The sequence below is a fragment of the Bombus fervidus genome, chromosome 7 (assembly GCF_041682495.2).
Source record: "Bombus fervidus isolate BK054 chromosome 7, iyBomFerv1, whole genome shotgun sequence".
Lineage (NCBI taxonomy): Eukaryota > Metazoa > Arthropoda > Insecta > Hymenoptera > Apidae > Bombus > Bombus fervidus.
In genome coordinates, this window is record NC_091523.1 from 5,286,900 (window position 1) to 5,307,629 (window position 20,730).

At 29.8% G+C, this 20,730-nt stretch overlaps 1 protein-coding gene and 1 long non-coding RNA gene across 6 annotated transcripts in view; both read left to right on the top strand.

The window, feature by feature from the left end:
- The window catches only part of Ipk1 (Inositol phosphate kinase 1), a 78,183-nt gene extending 58,318 nt beyond the window's left edge, over window positions 1-19,865 (top strand). For all 5 annotated transcript variants that reach the window (XM_072007258.1, XM_072007256.1, XM_072007257.1 and 2 more), the window contains 8 exons: window positions 3,039-3,246; window positions 10,865-11,069; window positions 15,785-15,984; window positions 16,250-16,672; window positions 16,864-17,067; window positions 17,355-17,710; window positions 17,887-19,390; window positions 19,672-19,865. In XM_072007258.1, the coding sequence (XP_071863359.1) occupies window positions 3,055-3,246; window positions 10,865-11,069; window positions 15,785-15,984; window positions 16,250-16,672; window positions 16,864-17,067; window positions 17,355-17,710; window positions 17,887-18,106 (1,800 nt within the window). In that variant the 5' untranslated portion in view covers window positions 3,039-3,054 and the 3' untranslated portion in view covers window positions 18,107-19,390; window positions 19,672-19,865. The remainder of the gene's footprint in view (window positions 1-3,038; window positions 3,247-10,864; window positions 11,070-15,784; window positions 15,985-16,249; window positions 16,673-16,863; window positions 17,068-17,354; window positions 17,711-17,886; window positions 19,391-19,671) is intronic.
- Window positions 7,724-9,988, top strand: LOC139989189 (uncharacterized). The gene is made up of 2 exons (XR_011800282.1): window positions 7,724-9,694; window positions 9,849-9,988. It is a non-coding gene; the product is annotated as an uncharacterized lncRNA (long non-coding RNA).
- Window positions 19,866-20,730: the final 865 nt, after the last annotated feature.

Consider the following 20,730-nt stretch of genomic DNA (forward strand, 5'->3'; position numbering starts at 1 on the left):
TTCTAGTTTCATGAATATTAACTTTAATTAAGATAATGTACTTTAACAGACATGATTTTGTTATATCTAACATTAAACGATAGATATATCGGATAACAATTTCAATTTAGGTAATGTTCCCTGACGCGTTGATTAAAATATCAAATAGTTGGCGCAAGCCATTATGCCAGCAATCCTCGGAGAAAGATCCTTAATCTGTGGAGCAAGCGACGTTCTAGTTTTATTTAGCGTGGTTTTAAAAGCGGTATTATTGCCTGTTCGGTTCTAACGTTAAATTTTCTCTCAGCAGGAGACGGATACGAATGTGGATTGCCACGTACTTGTCGTGTTCCCGTCCGCAGTCTGTAGTTGATCTGCACTCTCCTCGGGCCGACGGGACGCGATACAACGTGCTATTATTTGTTGCTAGTGCTACTATTTCTGCGTCACTGCGATCCCGATATATATCTACATATACATATACATATGCATGATGTAAGAGTCATCTCGTAAATTATGATACGGAACGATGGTCGATGTCTTCTTGAATTTAAATCACACTTGAGACTTGAGTTGAACAAATCAGGTGGGAAAGAGATGTTACTTCTTTTCTTCATGAGTATCTGCTTTCCGTAACGTCAATATGAGTCATGTAAGATTAGAATTGAAAATATTTATTATTACGTTATTTTTTACGATATGAGAAAGTCCATCTAAATAAGAAAAGTTAAGATTTCATGTCAAAGCATACAATTTTACGGAAATTAAAAATTAATCGATAATTTATACTTTACCTAATATTAATGTATGTACCTAATATCCCTCAACGCGAATAATAAATCGTGTAGTTATCATGTTAAACGCAAATAATACAGAATACAGTACATATGTTATATGTTATAGAGACAGTTTGACTATATCGATCAGTTGTAAGCAATGTCGTCGTCAGCAATTTATTAAGATTTAATTAACGCGAAGAGATTACTCTCTAGAGATTATACTCTATGCATATGTATACACACACTTCCTGTTACATATCGAGTAACAACAAGTCAACTTGTATGCTGTGGGTGGTCAAGATGAGCAAAAGAGGGTGCCGCCAAGGGTTTAAATCCAACGATCGTGTCACCGTCGGAACAGTTAACATAAAACGAATAAAAATATTATATCCGAGTGCACAATATGTAAATATATACATATATACATACATACTTGATTGTGACATGGTGTTAATTCAAAGACAAAGACAAAGGTCAACAGCAGTTTGATCTGCTGAATAAGAATGCGAAATTGTAAATCGATGAGTCGATCAACAATATCAACAGCTGATACATTGGGGTTAGATAGGTAGGAACGCGATCACATGTGTAATTAGTACGCGCTGACAAACTAAATTGGTAGACCGATCATATCCGTTTCAAGAAAACTGCGATTAGTCAGCTATAATCGATCACCTGCATCTTTCTCGATCGATTTCACTATTTCCATGTTACGTTACTAACTTTTTACGCGTATATATGTATATCTATTTCAATATAATAATAAATGTTTAAAGTAGAGAAATGTCACGGCTGCGAAAATCTTGACCGAATTACCATCGTTGCTTGAAACTCGTCTGTTACGTCACCAGAAATCCACTACCTTGGTAATCCCAAACCAAATACATACATACATACATACATACGTACATAATATGTAAATCCTTTGATAACGATTACCAATTTAACGATTACGTAAAAGTATCGGTGCTGTTCGGTTTTGTGTTCCTTTATAACTTATAACAAGATAAAATACAGTTGATATTCAACGAGATTCAATTACTTCTCCGGTTTCTAGTTAAGTTTCTTTTACTGATTAGTCTACATTGCTGATTAGTAGACAAAATTACTTTTCAAAATATCTGATAACTTGAATATACATATGTACTTACATATATTTCATAATATGTATGTACGTATGTATTTAGTTTATTTTCGAAATATGTACATATGTACATATTTTTAGTTGCGTTTCAAATGCACCTTCATATTTACATATACGTTTAAGATAATCTGTAATAAAATGTAAAGTAATGTATACCTATTGCCTGTTTTTCATTCGGTAAATAAAAAAAAAAGTAAAGGATAATGAAAATACTCGCAATATAATAATAATTTTAATAATTTTTGCATAATGTGAGAATTGAATAGTATACCAAGTGAAAAATGGAAATGAATATGTTATATATGTAATTGTTTCATATCTAATAGAAGGATTGCAAATGATAGGCAAATTGTTTCTTGTTAAATGTTTCTTATTGAACTTACGATTAGATAAATTGAATTATAATTTTTAGTTTATCGTGTATGTGTGTGTGTATCTAGTTGCGAAAATCTCATAATTGCCAATTGTCCGACTGTTGAATAAATATGAAACGATATTTGATAATTAACAGTATTCTTCAGAAAAGATATTAACATACACATAATACAACTTTTTCACTACGTTATATAGCAATGCGTTATCAAATTATGCCCGCGTCAAGTTGCGCTATATATCTCGGAATATATCGAGACAAGAGACAGACACTGGTAGCTGAAAACAATCAATATAAATCAATATACAAAGTTATTGTGAAATCCATCTATATATACGGCATCGAACTTTGGAGAATAGCTGCTGATAGCCATGTTAAAAAAAATATAATCAATGGAGTCGATAATACTTGGAATGATAATCTCAGAAATGGCACAGATATTAAAACAATTAAAGAAGAAATAGGACGACTCGCAAATTGCAAACAAATATAAAGCTCGACTAGAAAATCATCCAAATAACTTAGCTAGCAGTATTGTACAGTTGTTACACAGTAAATTTATACTACACAATAATTTAATACTGCTAGCAACAAATCCAAACTAGATACTTTCCAATGGCGCATGATAAAACAATTTACCGAATGTTTGTACAAGCAAATTATAAATTTATCATGGAGTCAATAAAGAAGAAGTAAACAAAATTAACGCCATTTGCGAAGGTAGCAAGTTTTGCTTATTTTTTTTTACTTATTATTTCCACAGGGATAAAGATAAGACAATGACAATCAACGAAGGAAATCCTGTGCCGACCGCAACCTTTTCTTCAGAATCGATGACCACTTCCACCGAAAGCTTGGATGATGTTTCCACAACGACGTCACAACTTTCACCTTTTTCATCAACGTCCCTTATAGGAGATTGTGTTTACAGAGGCGAGGGAAATGCGAATATCGTAGTTGCACTTCCACAAGTAAGACGAGAAACTTTCTTTCTTATAATTAGACAATTTGTTGATCTACTGTATTTTCACTTTTATTGCTACATGTCTTTGTTTCATGTGTTCTATCGCAAATGTGTTATCAGTTCTTCAGAGGCTTATGAGAAATTCGTTATATGTAATATTTTTACGAATCGCCAACACAAGTATCACAAAACCTATAGATTATGCATAATGTAATATAAAAAATTAATATATGTATGTAGGTATACCTGTATTTATACCTACCGCTGTGTTGGTTGAAAAATTTTACATCGTGAACGTGAAAGCTTTTCCGTATCTACACTTATCGTTTGTGAGAAAGAAATTAGCTAGTAAGAACTGAAATGCACTGTATGCTGTCTATTGTCTGCTGTATATTGTGTATACTTTATACCGTACTGCACACAGATTTAAGATCAATGTTGCAGGGGTGAGATTACTGCTTCAAAGTTCAAGTTGAAAGATGGAACAAGTTGTTAACTCAGCAATTTCCTTGTATGTTACACGAAACAATCAATGATTAATCTAATTTGAATTATTTCAATGCAAGTATGTATTTCTATTAATTTAATTCATCAAGACGAACCGTTCAAATTAGATATTCGGAGTTTCCTTTTTCGAAAAGCGTAGGCTGGTTTCAACGAGACAATTCTTTATTTGAGTGGAAAATAATAAGATCGAGGACGGCTAATAGTAACATCGGTGAAAACACAAAGTAGAAGAACCACGAAGACGAAATTCAGTGATAAACCAAATTCATTTTATTTCATTTTCACTTCCTTGTTTGAACGGAAAAAGCAGTGTTCTTGTTGTACAATTTTTGCAACCATATGGATGTGAAAGAGAAGAGATGTTTTTGTTAGCTGACATAAATTTGTTTCAATACATTTGTCTCATGTGTAAATGATCCTTTGCTATTTGCGTCAGAAATTAAGTTTGTATGTATATATAATAGTTTATGGAAGTTATTTTAGCAGAACATATCCATCATCTAATAAAATACGTTTAACGTAGCAACGAGTAGCATGTTACAATGCGTTAGCATGTGGCACTATTCATTATGACTATGCGATATGGTTACAGTTAACAGTTTTACAGTGTCACGACACACCGGTGTCTGTTTTTCTATTCTAAAGTAGTTTGTGAATATTTTTCGTAAGATGCGTAAATTTACATTACTGCTACATTATTATCGTCACTTTATTACACTGTTGCAGTTATCTTCGAATCTGTTTATTATTTCAGGCAACAAATATATGTGTATAAATATACATATGTATATGTAAATATATAGTATACATATACTTATAAAAATGTTTTAATAGATCGCAATATATCGCATCGAATATCTGGAGAATCGAGATAATGTCCTGAGGCAAGGAGATTTTGTAATTCCCTTTACATATATATGTATATTATTGAATACAAACTAATTTTTTAATTATTTTTCACTTTTCATTCTTCAACTTGTTTGATTGTAATCTCTTACCATATCTTTCCAACTATTTTTACAAGTTGCGCTCGTTGATACGTGTAATATTATCTTGCATGTATGTATATATATATATTTTTTTTTTTTCAATTTATTCGTAAATTGTTCAAGCGATCAAGGAGTTTCGAAACTGATTTCAATATTCTCTGGTATTGTTGAAAAAATTAGCTGTCGCAAAGAGTACATTGAACAAACGAACGATTTATATATTCCCCAACCACCTTCCGACGTCCCTTTATAATTCGCAGCATTCATCTATCATCACATAAACATCCGTCTTCTTACTTGCAACGAATTACAAATCGCTCGTCCACGTTCTCGCAATTACGCTTATTTCCACTTTCCATCTATCTTTGCAAGCTTACTTTTTGCTTGGTTCCTTGAAACCAATATAACTATTATACATATCATAATCGTAATTACAATCAATCGTCACTTGACTTAACGCGTTTTCTTAAGATTTAACAAATACGACTATGCTATTTACTATTTACTATTTACATACTTGCAGTCGTACATATATGGATTAGATGCAATCGTTAAACTCTAAACCAATTGAAAAGTTAGCATGTAGCGTAGAATTAAAAATTCAATACACGAATATGAATTAAAGTAGGGATCGATATTTATAATACACATTTATAGAATGTCGTTAAATATAATATGTATCAAAATTGAAAACATTACATACGTGTATATATTCGAATTCACTATACATATTTTTTCTATTAGATCCATTAGACATTTGGATTGGTTATTAATTGATACGTATAACGTATTTTTCCATTTTTAAGACGAGATAGAATATAAAATATACACTGATGAATAAAGATAAACTGCTTATATAAGCTAGCATTGTCAATACATACTTTCATTGTTTGATAAATAATCATTGAAATAAAAACGCACATCTGCCAACGTTTAATTGCCTTACCGTTTTATGACAGGAAGAATTTCCATGCATGATATGTACATATGTAGATATTTGTCATTTATCACTATTCATACTCATCATATGTATACTTATTCATGAAAGAAAGACAGAAAGACCAAGTGACAGTCGGGCAACGAGCGAACGACTGACAAGGACAAGCTACCATTCTCTTTGTGTCGATGCGCATATGTACTGCGCATGCGTGAGTGAGAAAAAGAGAAGCATAACTCTAATCTGTAACTGAACAAAGATAAAAGAAGAAGAGTGATTAAAATTAAAACGATGGTCGTTGACCTCCGTAATCGTTAGAAAAGGTAATTGTTAGATAGTGGGAAACTAAGCTGTTAGAGTTAGAGTGGGGATTTCATCAATGATCGATGAGTTTTTCATTTCAAAATCATGGAAGATACTATGATTGTGATTGTGAGTACATAAATGACAAAACGAAGTACATACATACATACACGAGTACATCATGCTATGAAAAACAGATTACATTCCATCATCCACAAATTCAATTATTAATCAATTATCAGTTTTCAAACTTGATTTATTATTAATATTATAATAACAAATAAGATATACATGCATGTTGTCCATTTCTTTATTAGTGCATCATTTATCTGTTTTATTGTAACTTTTGATTTTGTTATAATTATGTTTATATTAGAAAAGACGCTGCATTTTATTGAAAAATTACGGATATTATTAGTACTACGGATAGTACTGCTATATTGAATAATATTACGGTTGCGAGAGAATGAAAAGAAAGAATATTTTATGTTACAGGTAATAAGATGTAAAGTGTGATGCATAAATTAATTATTGGGTATATAGATTAGATGCATACTTATATAGATATATGTATGTTTAATTTTTTCACTTGTTTAGAACCGAATAAACTCTTACAAATAATTTCTTTTATAGGAGAGAGTATCTTTTCTATAACATTTTCCTTGATAAATACCGTGTTAAAACGGTGTGTGTCATGAAAGTAAGCACGTACATATATATACAATATATAGATACACAGTAATACACACTCTTGTTGGCATAAAGGTGGGTGACGCACGAGAAACTTACCTACAGCCACGTCAGCTAAAGGACAACCTTAGATGTATATGAATATGAATATGTACATGTATATGTATATGTATGTACATATATACGTATATCGATTGGACGTTTATGAAAGGCGACAAGCACCTGACAAGTTCACATGGATACCGCAAAATCAGATGTTCTAGATTTTATATTTGCTCGTATATTGACATCGCTTACCTACATCGACTTCTTTTTAATCGATAATACGAAACCGGCTCACCGCTAAATTTTTGCTTATTGTTAGCTCGATTGCGGTTAACCATTTGTTGATTCTCAAAAATAGAGGTACAAGTTTGTCAATGATAAGTTCACCGCCACTGAATTATATTGAATTTCATTGAATTTCATTGAATTACACTGAATTACACTGAATTACACTGAATTACACTGAATTACACTCAATTACACTCGATTACAGCCAATTACACGTCGTCGCTGAACTGTTGCCAAGTGATCTAAAAGCCAAGTTCTGCCAGTAGCTTCAACGATTTTGAACAACTTGTATTGAATTCAGAATCTTAAGCAATTTCCAATGTCAATTTCCATTAAACGATATATTATCCACTGAGATGTGTGATGAAGATTTTGCATATACTTGTATTAATTCAAGAATTACTTGAAATGTCATATTTATCAATTACCTCAATTTGTATTCGCGTATTTTTCTATCGGTTCTTCATTCCCTTGATGGAAACACATCGATAACATTTTATAAACTTAAAACATGTGCATATCTAAATATATACATACATATATGTATGATTTCTTTTTTCTAAAATCTTTTTCTCGAATTCATCACCGAGGTTATAGATAATTTTTTAAAATCTCAAAACTTAATTTCGCCTAAGATAGCACGCACAAATCATATCATATCATATCATATCATATCGTATCATATCATACTATATTACACACATTTATGAACTCAGTCACATTGATATGCCCGTTTTATTCATGTATGGCTGTGTTTCTAATTCTAAAACTTTTAAAAGATCATTATGGAAACATTATTAACCAACCGATCATGATCGTTTTTTATTTTCTTTCAAGAAGATAATGTGGCAGGATGTGGTCTTGTTAGTGATATTGGCTACTTTCTGTATGAACCGCGATGTACATACGCACCAGTAATAATTAACGCCATGTCATTTAAGCAATTCAGTGATAGTAATTGAAGTCTGCTATGCAATGGAAATTGTGGTTTGCCACGATATGAAATGTTGTCGACCTAATTTCAATTCCCTGACAAAGTAGCGGAAAAAAGGCCTCATTTTTGCAGATTTTCTATGCTGTCCAACAATAAGTATTTTCGTGATGAGTTTCATTTGTTGCATCGCATTGCACCGTTTCGAAACTTGCTTTGTCTTTCTAATTAGATTCTCGTGACTTCAATGAGAGGGTACTGTGATTTAATTTCTGGAACATGACACCACTGTGTTGAGTTCAATAATGGTAATAACAATAAGAATAACACAAAGAATAACAATAACTAAAGTACCATAATAAAAAATAGAAAAATAATACAATAAGTGTTCAAAGTCGAAAAAAAATACTGATATTAACTAAAATACTAGAATGCGATTGATTAGAATGTACTCGTTCTCATACGCTTGCACGTGCGCGAGTCCAACTGGTTCCTTATTCCTTGTTCCTTGACGCTTGAAGACAACGCGACTTGATGGATGTGTAATGTAATGTGTATCTGCATGGATACATATCTACGTATAGAGACGGACGGCCATTTAACTTTAACTGGCTACCGTATCTTCAGATATTTGTTTAGTTCAGTTTAAGTTTAGGTTTAGGCTAGAAGCGCGAAACCGGCAATCCGATCCAACCGATCTTCCATCTTCTCCGCCTCAATTGTTGACGGTACCGATGACCGACAGCGATATTAATACTGATATATGTACATACAGTGGCTCACGAAAGTATTCGAACGCTTACATATGCAAACTTGAATGGCCGAAATAATGTATACTAAAGTAATTTGCTTACACAAGTAGATGTCAATAGGAAGATTATGTCAGTAAAATTTGAAAAGGATTCAACAATTTAGGTAGGAGTTATGATACATTTATTAGAAACACGCATTGTAAGTGACTCACAAAAATATTTGAACACTACATATATTATTAAATTATTTAATATTAATATTTTGTTGGATCCCCTTTAGCAACAATAATGTGTCTCAATCAACGTCACATACTGTAAACCAATGATTTTGTAAAACTACACTCAACGGAGTTCCATATTTCTATAATCTTATCTTTCAGTACTTGCTTTCTGGTTATCTGAAATTTATTTAATCTTTTTTCGATTTTTGCCCATAAATTTTCAATCGGATTTATGTCTGGACTTTGCGATGGAGTAATTAACACGTGTGGTGTGTTATGTAGGATCCATTCTTTCACAATTCTAGCAGTATGCTTAGGATCATTATAATGTTGAAAGTGGAAATCTTCCAATAATCCTAATTTACGGGCACTTTCTTTAAGGTTATTTTTTAAAATATTTAAATACTTATATTTATCAAGTATTCCATCAATAAATATCAAATTTCCAGTGCCACTAGCAGGCATGCACCCCCATACCATAACCGATCCACCTCCGTGTTTCACTGTTTGATGTAAATGTCGAATTTTCAATTCCGTATTTGCTTTTCTTCACACAAAATTTTGACCATCTGAGCAAAAAATGTTAAACTTTGACTCGGCTTCTTTCACGGTATTCTGCCATAAAAGTCATTGTTTCGTAAGATTCGTCGACATAATTCCGGGTGAACTTCTTTATGAAACATATCAGCTACCATACTTGCGAGTTGAGGAGCGGATGTAGGATTCTTTTTTCATTCGCGAATGATAACTTTCTCCTCTCTTCCAGTCAATTTCTTTGGTCGACCTGATCGAGTTTTGTTTGCAAGTGTTCTCTCATTCTTTGGTTTTTTAATGATATAATGTATTGTAGACTTATTTCTGTTCACAATTCCGGCAATCTCGTTATATGATTTGCCGTCCTCATGTAATCGGAATATTATTTCTCTTTCACACTTTTTTGTTTCAGACTTTTTGATATTCCTTTTAAATACTATTGTACACACTTTTACGTTACTGTTAGTGAAGCGATATCCTAACATCAAGTGAACGTACCAATATTTTCATTTAGCAATGATGTTTACATTCGGTGCAAAGGAATATGGAAAATTATCAACAGTGTTACAGCGTTAGAATACTTTTGTGAGACACTTATCATGAATGTTTCTAATAAATGTATCATAACTTCTGTCTATATTATTGAATCGTTTTCAAATTTTACTGATGTAATCTTGAGACTTTCCCATCACTATAGATACCAAATTGTTTTAACAAATTAGTTTAGTACACCTCATTTTATTAATTGAAATTTGTAAGTGTAAGCGTTCGAATACGTTTAGTGAGCCACTGTATGTCTCATATGAAATTGTTGAGGGCCCCAACAGTGAGTATAGTAAGAAATATATCAAATACCGAGGAGTAATTATAATACAGTGTTTATAACTGCATTTATGTAGGAATTTAATTTTAAATAAATAGCTCTTTTTTATCGAGAACGAGAGAAAAATTTGATGTTTTATTTTTGCTTCAGTTTCTTTTAAAGCGTATGTGCATACAAACAAATAATAAACAGTTTACGATTCTAAATAATGTAATTTTGTCTTTAAATTTAATCGAAATGATTGAAATACATATGTAATTAAAGAATGAAAGCATTCTAATTTATTCTGGTTTAGTATTACCTGATTGAAATCGTTTTAATTTATACGTATACCTTTATTCGTTTTTAAAACAAAATCCCTTTATCCAAAAGCTTATATCTATGTATACACAAATCAGTATATAAACAGATATCCTTTCACTGTATGTGAAATTAAACTAATTAAGGAAATTAAAAGGTTTACCCGTTTCATTTTGCCGCAAATTTAAAATCATTGTAATGACATTATGTGCGTATATACATTATATATGTATCATTCGAATGTAATATATACAAGTATTATATAGGTATTATATGTATAAATCTAATGTCTCTGTATGTTTCAGGAACAGAAAGTAATTCGATTTCGGAAATCGCTGCCAGATGGTGTTTCACCGGATGGCGGCAAACAACGAACAGAACGACAAGTGGAATTCGTGAGGTTTGTGGCTTCCTGTTTTTTGGGCCCGTACACACAAGTCCCTGAGATCCTTCGTTACGATGCGAAAGATATTGCTAAACTTTCAGAAGCTATTCGACCCCTACGGTCAGGTAACTATTTTCAAACTATGTACATAGCTAGCTTATAACAAATTTTATATGAAACATTATAGACGTGAAACAACAGTGACGTGATACATTGAAATTATTTATTTTAATCATTTTAGTATACTTTTATATTAAATAGACTTTAATTTACAAATTTAAATGACATCATATATATACATACATATATATTATGTATATTGTATGTTATACAAAATGGTGATATGAATAGAACTATCCTACATGTACGAATATACTTTTTTATTCTCTAAACTTGGTTAGTACTACTTTAAACGTAATAGTTAATAGAATATAGTCTTCATTCGAAATTAATCAATAATCAAAGAGTATAAAGTAATATATATAGTTAATTTTTATAGTAAGAAGTTTTTTCAAATATATTGTTTGGTATCTTGGCGGAATACAAATTGTAATATGTACAACCTTGCTTCAGAGATATCTATAATCATATGCTATCTGAAAGCTTTTCAGGATTCGATGAAATCTAATTCGATAGTGCTCAGTGTTCTTCGACTTTACTTGCGCCTATTAAATTTGTATTTTTTTCAAACTCAAGCTAACAATAAGAGTGAAAAAATCATGCGTGGGACATTGAATCAAACCATGATCACAATCGCAATGGCTGCATGAATTTTCTGGAATGTATAAAAATCAATTTATCCAATTAAATTACTTCATGTTTTTCACATTATTCTTATTGAAAAATCCGTTTTATGTTTATCTTTACTTTTATACGTCCAAATGTTTAAATTAATTTTTAGGTTTGGCGACAAATAATATTCTTTTCCCTCCGTTTATTTACAGATACTATAAAATGTATACTTCTTTTCAATATTTATCCAATAGAATTAATGTATTTCTTGTGACTAATACTAATTGTAATTGTAATTGTAATCGTTTTTTTTTATATATATATATATGTAATATCGTTTATCTTGGAATAATTCAGGAATCGATTCTGAAGTCTGAAAATCGAGCTTTTTTATTATGAACGTAATTAGATAAAATACAAAAATAAACAACAATTGATATCCGTCTATAACAATAAATAACAATAAATTACATAAACGAGAAATAACAAGTTTTGTACAATGTTTACCTGAAAATCGAGAATCGATTTTCAACGTCCTGATCTACCGATCTTTCTCCGTCAGTCTTCAAAATTTTAAATAACTATTCTGTAATCTTGTCTGCCTCTAATGTTACTCTCTGTCCGTCCGTTTGGGAAAATACGTGCTTTTCAAAAATGGTTGTCCGTAAAACATAAGAGGGTCGCTCTGTCCGTGAAACAAAGAACGTCGTGCTACCCGTAAAACAAAAAGAGTCCCTATCTCACGTGAACTCTAGGGGGTTTACATATATATTGTATGCATGTAATTCATAGCCAATATTTAATAATGATTTGCATATTGAAGACTGAAATTATTAGTAGATTAATATTGATTTGAATATCGCGTATCAACAGGCAAAAGGTATTTTCTCATTAATTTATTTTGTTTATTCATTATCAAGTTCCATCGAATATTTCTTTAATTGTAAAAATAAGAAAACCAAACATGTAGATATATATATTTGTAGGCATTTATTATGTATATCTGCGTGCAATATATTCTCCCAGCCATTGCACTGTTACGTACTCATAATGATGGGGTTACACTTCTCTTTTTCAGTATATCTTCAATCACAATATGTAATAATATCATTGCGCTATATTATATTATAAAATATGAGTAATTAATGTCAGTTGCCTGCGTACTTTCAGTGTCTCTGTTGCTGTCAATATCACTGTGTAATTTGTAGTGTGTAGTGTGTAATGTGTGATGTGTAATATGTAGTGACGTTGGAACAGAGAACATGACCGCATTAAGATTCAACTCGATTTTTCTAGTGCAACGATTAATCTAACAAATTGATATCACGACTCATACTAGATAAATCCGCACCACATAGAAATGACTTTCTATTGATTCAACTGTTCCAACTTTAAAAAATATTCATTAATAATGGCGTTATTGATTATTCGGTAGAAATATGTATGTTGATCGATTAAGATTTTTAGATGGGAACATTAATACATTCTGCAATGGTTGTAAGTCATATACATCATTATATCTACATAATATACAATGTTTCAATAAGTTAGATTGTATGTAAAAAACAAATTATATAATACAAAACCCTCAAAGCAATAATATTACATTTTAATATTGCTAACAAAATATATTACAGTCATTTTAAATATTATATTACACAAATACATAAGTATAAACAAAATCTGTATTAGCCAATTTGTAAAAGTATTAATATAAGACATACTTATCCTCTTTTTTTAAATGGCGATGTTACACATGAAGAAACATATTAGCGCGTAGTGTATGACAGGGCGGAAGTAGTCATATAAAAATTAATCGTTGAAGAGCTAATAAAAATTTATGACATATATTTTATGAATGCTGCTTTTCTCTACAGTTCACACACCATCGCGTCAGTAAGTACGTCAAGTACGTCACACGGTAGCTGGTAGCTGGTAGCTGGTAGCTGTGCTGTGTGCACTCGAAATTCGAAACACGAAAGAATGACGACGCGACACCGCGTTGTGCGACGTCGCATCGTATCGCTAGACACTCTTGAGAAAACATTAAGGTAGCTTTGCACTCCTTTGTATATTATTATGGAAGTATATACATACCTTCACGAAGAAGTCCCCTGAAATGGGCATACACGTGCGATCAATCATTCCTACGAAAAGGGTACAACTCCAGCGTAATATCCGCTTAGTTCTCCTTCGGAAAAGCTGATGCATGATCTATTGAGTCATCGAGCTTCACTCACCATCTTCTTCGCTACATCCCAAGTCAGACTTCACTTCAATATCATTTTCTCGCGCGTGGTCTATCCTTTTTCCCGAAGAATTATTACAAATGCCTTAGGAATTATTATAATTGTCGCAAGTTCAAAGATATTGTCAAATACTGATGAAATACACAACATAGCTTCTGTCGCTCAAAAAAGTATTCAAATTTTATTATACCGAATCTAATAACAAATAAAATAAATTTAATAACAAGATATGATCTTGCCTCTACAATTTATAAATTTTATTATTAATTTAATAATAATTATTATAATTTATTATAATACGAGTTTTATTGCTTGATGAGCGCCATATTTTGAAACTTACATGGTGCGCGTGAAACTTGCTTCTACAAGAACGCGACAAGCTGATAGGAAGAAATTAGAACGATATGAGAAACCATTTGCGTAAAATGGAAACCGAATTACGAAGAAAATACATTATACAGGATATGTGAACAGCTTCCTCTTAATGACTTTTCGTACGTATGTATATTGTGTATGTATAGTTCATTTGGACTAGGCTTTCCGATACTTTTCCCGCTTGCTTGCTACATGTTTGAAACGCCAACTATCGAGTGGCGACATAATATGTATCATAATAAACAGTGAGTCCTGTAAATTGTTTTACAATAATCGTGCCGAAATCGGTAATTTCATAGTTGACATAATTAATAAATATATTCGTTTGCAAATGTACATTACTGTTTGGAAGGTTAAAATACCTATTGCTATAACTATATAGCAGTAACAGTATAGAGTTACTACGCTATAACTTTCACTTCGTTTATTATTAGTTATGTTATAGATCATAATTGTCAGAATATCTATCGTATAAGATATTCGCAATGTGATGCACAGTACACTTTATTTTATACATCATTAATTTTCACGAAATCTTAAAAAAGTTGTTATCTTAATGTTAATAATGTTTTGTAACTATAAAATGAGTACAAAATTTTACCATTATACCAATTATTTGTTTGAAGATAATTGCATAATTGTAGCTATGAGTATTTCATCTTGGAAGGTATAATCGCTTATGAGAACTTTGTACTCGATATAGATAATTATAAAATAATTATAAGATAACATATTATTAATTTAACAAATATTTTTGGCAAATTAAACCTGCGAAAACATTTTAAATATTTTAAGACTTTGAAACGAACTATCATGTACTTACATATGTACTAATATATAGGTATATTAATTATTAAATAATAATTTTTTCATATTTTAATCAAAGTGAAGAAATGTTTCAAAAAATGATCCAAAGGATTTACATAATATGTGTTACTTACAATTGCATTAATAGAATAAGATGAAAATTAATCCTCTAATATCTAATTATAATAAAATTATTATAATGAAATTAAGGATCTAATTAATTTAATCCCAAACACGCCATCACAGGGGAGAGCTATATTAGTTATACTACTACGCATTATATCTATGACAGATATTATACATACAGACTATACTATACATTATACTTTATACGCTATACATTACGATACTGATAGATGACACAATTAAGTTTGCGTTGCCTCGCATCGTATGTATTCAAAATTCAAATGTCCCACATGATACATGGTCAACTTTAGAAGACGAGCAGTAGTTACTGGCCAGTAAATTATATCTCGATAATCTGAACAAATTTTTATTCAAAGTTTAGTTATTGTCATCAACGATGATCACGCGATTTGTCTATTTTAGATACATATAGGTACATATTCCACTAATAACATGGAAACTATACTAATAAACATATGTACTTATAAATGAATGTTGCTTTCATATCATATTCTAAACTAATCATATTCTAAAATTATTCTTTCTTTCAGATAAACGACGTAATAAGGAAATCATGGACATATATGCCACAACATTTCCGGATTACACGTTTCTTCCAATAAAATTCGATACTAATCTCTTTCCAACTAACAGAACATTTTGTGTTGAAATTAAACCAAAACAGGGCTATCTGCAAGATATTGATCGGAAATTTCAAAAATGTCCTTACTGTCTAACACAATATTATAAGGTAATATAATGATTTCATGTTTACAATAACGGTATGCCCTATACATATATATACATACATAAGTACATATTGTAGCTATATCATGCAAACATAATATATATGTACATATATTTCTCATATAGCTCATCTACTACAAATTTTAAAAAATTGTTTGTTGCAATAAATGAACAATATATGACATATTATTATTTTTCTCTTTATCTTTCTCTGAAGATGAAATTAAATGAAATGAATATTTTTAATGAATGATTTTTTATAATTTCAGTTAAGGAACAAGATGATCACATGCCGTAGCACTTATTGTCCGTTTGATCTCTTCTCGGGAGTGGAAACTCGTATGAAATCGGCTCTAAAAGCACTACTAACATCACCACAGAATAATCTCAAAATTTTTAAGGATGGCGTTATAGTTTATGACCAAGAATCAACTTGCAGTGATCTTGAATGTGTCTTGACGGAATGGTTTCGCAACTCTATTAATTTTACAAATATAGAATACATTGATCACTTTTGTAATTTAATTTGCGCTGCTCTTTTACGTCCGTTTATTTCGGAAGAATTTAAGTCTAATATATTTCCTGCGCATGAATTGCGCACATCCGTTATCGAACAAGATTCGAAGACACCCTCATACATTAATCCAGATCTGATAGCAAGAGTTAAGGAATATTTGTATTTTACTGGAGAGGTAGATATTAACTTTAAATCCTTGTGACATTTGCTAGAAGTTTTAATAAAATGTCCGCTAACAGTTATTTCAAAATATTTCTACATTATGATTTTGTAAATTGCTTGCATGCTAATTACTCACATATTACAATACATGACTGTAAAAGTTTAGTCAAGTTTAAATATAACATAAATTTATCTCTTTTACAGACGTGCAACTTAAAGGGGGAAATATTGCCAAATAATTCGGTACTAGAACGAATACTTCATATGCAGCGGCTACCTTTTATTAGCTCAGAATACGTTTATAATACGTATTCAAAGTTTCGTTCATGGCTAACTGATGATATTATATATTCTAATTTAATAAACATGTTCAAACTTGATGATCGAATATCTTATCCCAAACAAAAAGTAAGTAAATATTTACTTATTGTATATTATGTATTATACATATATTTAATCCACGTACAATGTAAGTGATCAAATAATTCAAATCCTATTTCTAACATATATATCAATACTTCTACATTGGAATAATAAGTTACAAAACAACATATTTCATTTACAACATTCATCATAACATATGTAACTATACATATACGTACATATATCTGTTTTATAGAAATGAGTTTTTATAGTAGTAAAGATATCTTTTAGTAATATAGTAGAGATATCTTAACAATTCTCTTATTTTTCAGAAAACTATTATAGGTATTCCTGAAACATTAAGAGACACTTACATACAAACATATGCCAAAGATACTTCGATTTCAAAAAAATCCAAATTTGACCACGACGATTATTGTGGCAACAAACGTATTAATAAACCTAGTGAAAATATCCTTATATCAAAACCAATCTTAATTCCAACTGAAAAACATAATTTATGGTACAATAAATTTAGCGTATTAAGTAACGGAGATAAAGTACACTGTAACGAAAAAGAAACATATTTTTATGTAAATACTGAAAGTATACTATGCCTGCAGAATTATCTCTTATTTTCATGTGCTAGAGATTGTTCGATATTGATGTCATTTCGAGAAATAAATCCGTAAGTTTCGAAAATATTTTATTCTGTGAATAATGAATATTGAATAATATTTTATAACAAAAATATTTCAATAAAATGTTAAAGAAACAATTATTTAAGCTTTGAACAGTAATCGAATTTCTGGAAATTTGGATACTAATATACTTTTTTTCTCCAATATATATATATATATGTAGGAATACAGTATCGCCTACTCTCGATAAAAATATAGTACAACTTCCGGATGGACTCAGCTTTGTTTGTAACATCAGGATTTCTGACATAGATCCGAAAAGTCTACATTGCATTGAAAAACACCGGCAACGGGACATCGATGTTTTAAATTCAGTAATATCCTTTCTAGAAGAAGAATTTATAATTAAACATCAAAAGTCGTTTGAAAAACGATTACCGTAACAATAATCTTCAACTATAAGTAAGACTTTACTGTGCAACATTCCTGTATCTCATATCTTTTAAAAATATAAATGTTATACATATATGTATGTTTTACGTATCTCTATGATATATGTAATATTTATAAATATAAAGAACATATGTATAACAGATATGTTTCTAGAACATGTATAATACAGAAATTATGATATTATTATGTTACAGTTATATTGTAAAGTATTCACAATTAATAATGCAAATTCACAATTGTTCATTAAAATATATACTTTATATATTTATATATTCATTTAACATAATCAGCAGGTTCATTCTTCGATCGGGATGATATTTCAGCTTGTTCTGATAGTTTAACAAAAGTGTTTCAAACAAAAACTCATCAGTATTAGATGAAGAATTTGCGGATGTAAAAGTGCTTCTAAGAAGTTTCATTTTTCCATTAACACACACACACACAGAGGGGGGGGGTATATTTATATTTCTATTAAATAATACCATATATCTTCCCTTTCATATTCTTAAATACATTATGTTAAAAGACGAAATCAGTGATGCAATAACATGTATCATTTTAATTATCTGATCCTAATAACTTAATTTGTTCCTAAATTAGTACCTACACCTTCATCGTCAATACATATTGATGTTCCTAAACAAATGAATGAATTGGCGATGAAGTTGTAAATTACATTTTAAACAAACAAGTAAATTATATTGTTATATGTAATTAAAATTCAACTTATACTACAAATAAAAAGCAGATTATATTGTTATAGTATCAGCTAGTTAAAATGATATATGTTTAAATATTTAACAACTTTATTAAAATCGTCTTTTTTGGTGACTGAAGAATATGGTTAAAAAATACATATATGGTATCATTTGAAAAATAAAGAATGATTCTTGCTTTTTATGAAAATATTACACTTTTAAAGTTTGATACCACTGAACTTTTGTTTGAAACATTTGTTCGATTGCCGGTAACAGCACAAAAATCGTAATTCATGTACCACTCTGTATGAAAAAATAATTATACTATTATTTTATCAATGATCACTAGATAAGCTCGGTAGTATTTTTGTTTCAAATTTTAAATATTAATATTTGCATTCAGTCAAATCATTATTTTATTTAAAAATTTGGAAATATTTATATAGTATCTAGTTATTGTTAAATTAAGATTTGTATTTCTTATGATAATAATATCGAGTTTAATTAAAAGTAATCTAATGATAAATTATTGTTCACGGATAACCATTAGATTATTAAATTTAATTACCATTTTGTGTAAGACAATATAAAACATACTCTAGGAAGTAAGTAGAAATGATATGTAAAATAAACGATAGGATATTTACATAGATGTCAAAAGTAAAGTTGCACATTTTTTATATTACTCATGTATGATACATTATTTGAAAAAAAACTGACGATATTGTATTTTATTTATGTAAATGAGCAAATAAATTGTTTGAAAAGTTTTCATATACATATATAGAAATGTAGCTATTAAAGTTGGATTTTAAATTTAATATGCAATTTGCAATCTTAATCAGATTGTATTTCAGATTAATATTTAACAAAATAAAATGAAAGCATGTACATTACGTGAAAATATTTGTAACCGTTTACTTAATATAAATTACGTGAATGCATAGACATCACATTAAATTTATAATGTACTGTATATCACATTATGTTTTATTACTAACCTATATGCGAGTATATAAATATTTAACGAAATAAAAATAATTTACATTGTGTACTATTATTATTAATAACCAGTATTAAATTTAAAGCTAAAGATTTTATATAGTACATTTTAAATTATTTGTAAGTACCTATTTTCATTGAAACATATATCAGTATACGTTAATAAGTAATAAATGCTTTAATCGAAAACGTATTCATACATATGTACCTCTGTGTTAAATGATTTAAATTACCCCTAATAACATGTCACTTTTGAATGATTCTGCTTTTTATTTCAATACACTTACTTTTACTTATACCTAAAACTTTTTTATAGCTATGTAATATAAGTATATACTAATACAGCTAACAGCGTTGAGAGAGAGTAAGAGAGAGAAAACTTTTATTAGTAATATAAATATAAATAGTTGTATTAAATAATGGTTATATTATTATAGTCTGCAATGACCGTTAGGACATTTTCAACTAAATTGTAGTTCTATAAAAAACCTATAAAGAAGAAGTTGTTCTTAACACTAGAAATTTGTTTCAGAAAAATGAAATTGGAAGTGGACAGTACTTAAAACAATCTTAAAGCTGATATATGATAGAATCAAAATCATTTCCCGTCGGTGGAACGAAAATAAAATATCTAGCACCATATTAGGCATATCCAAATAGGCAAGAGAAATAAATGCAATTAAGAAGATACAGTTAAACTTTCAAATTTTAATCAGCCATATTTTTAATATATATATGATATATTATGAGAAAAGAGAGCACTCAGATGTTGGCAATTAAGAGAAAATTATCTAATTTATTAATTATCTTAACAATCGTGTAAATATTTTATGAACAATTTGATTAAATTTTTGACTGATTAATTACCTCATATACCAAATCATGCTAAGATTATGAATGACATGATTAAAATT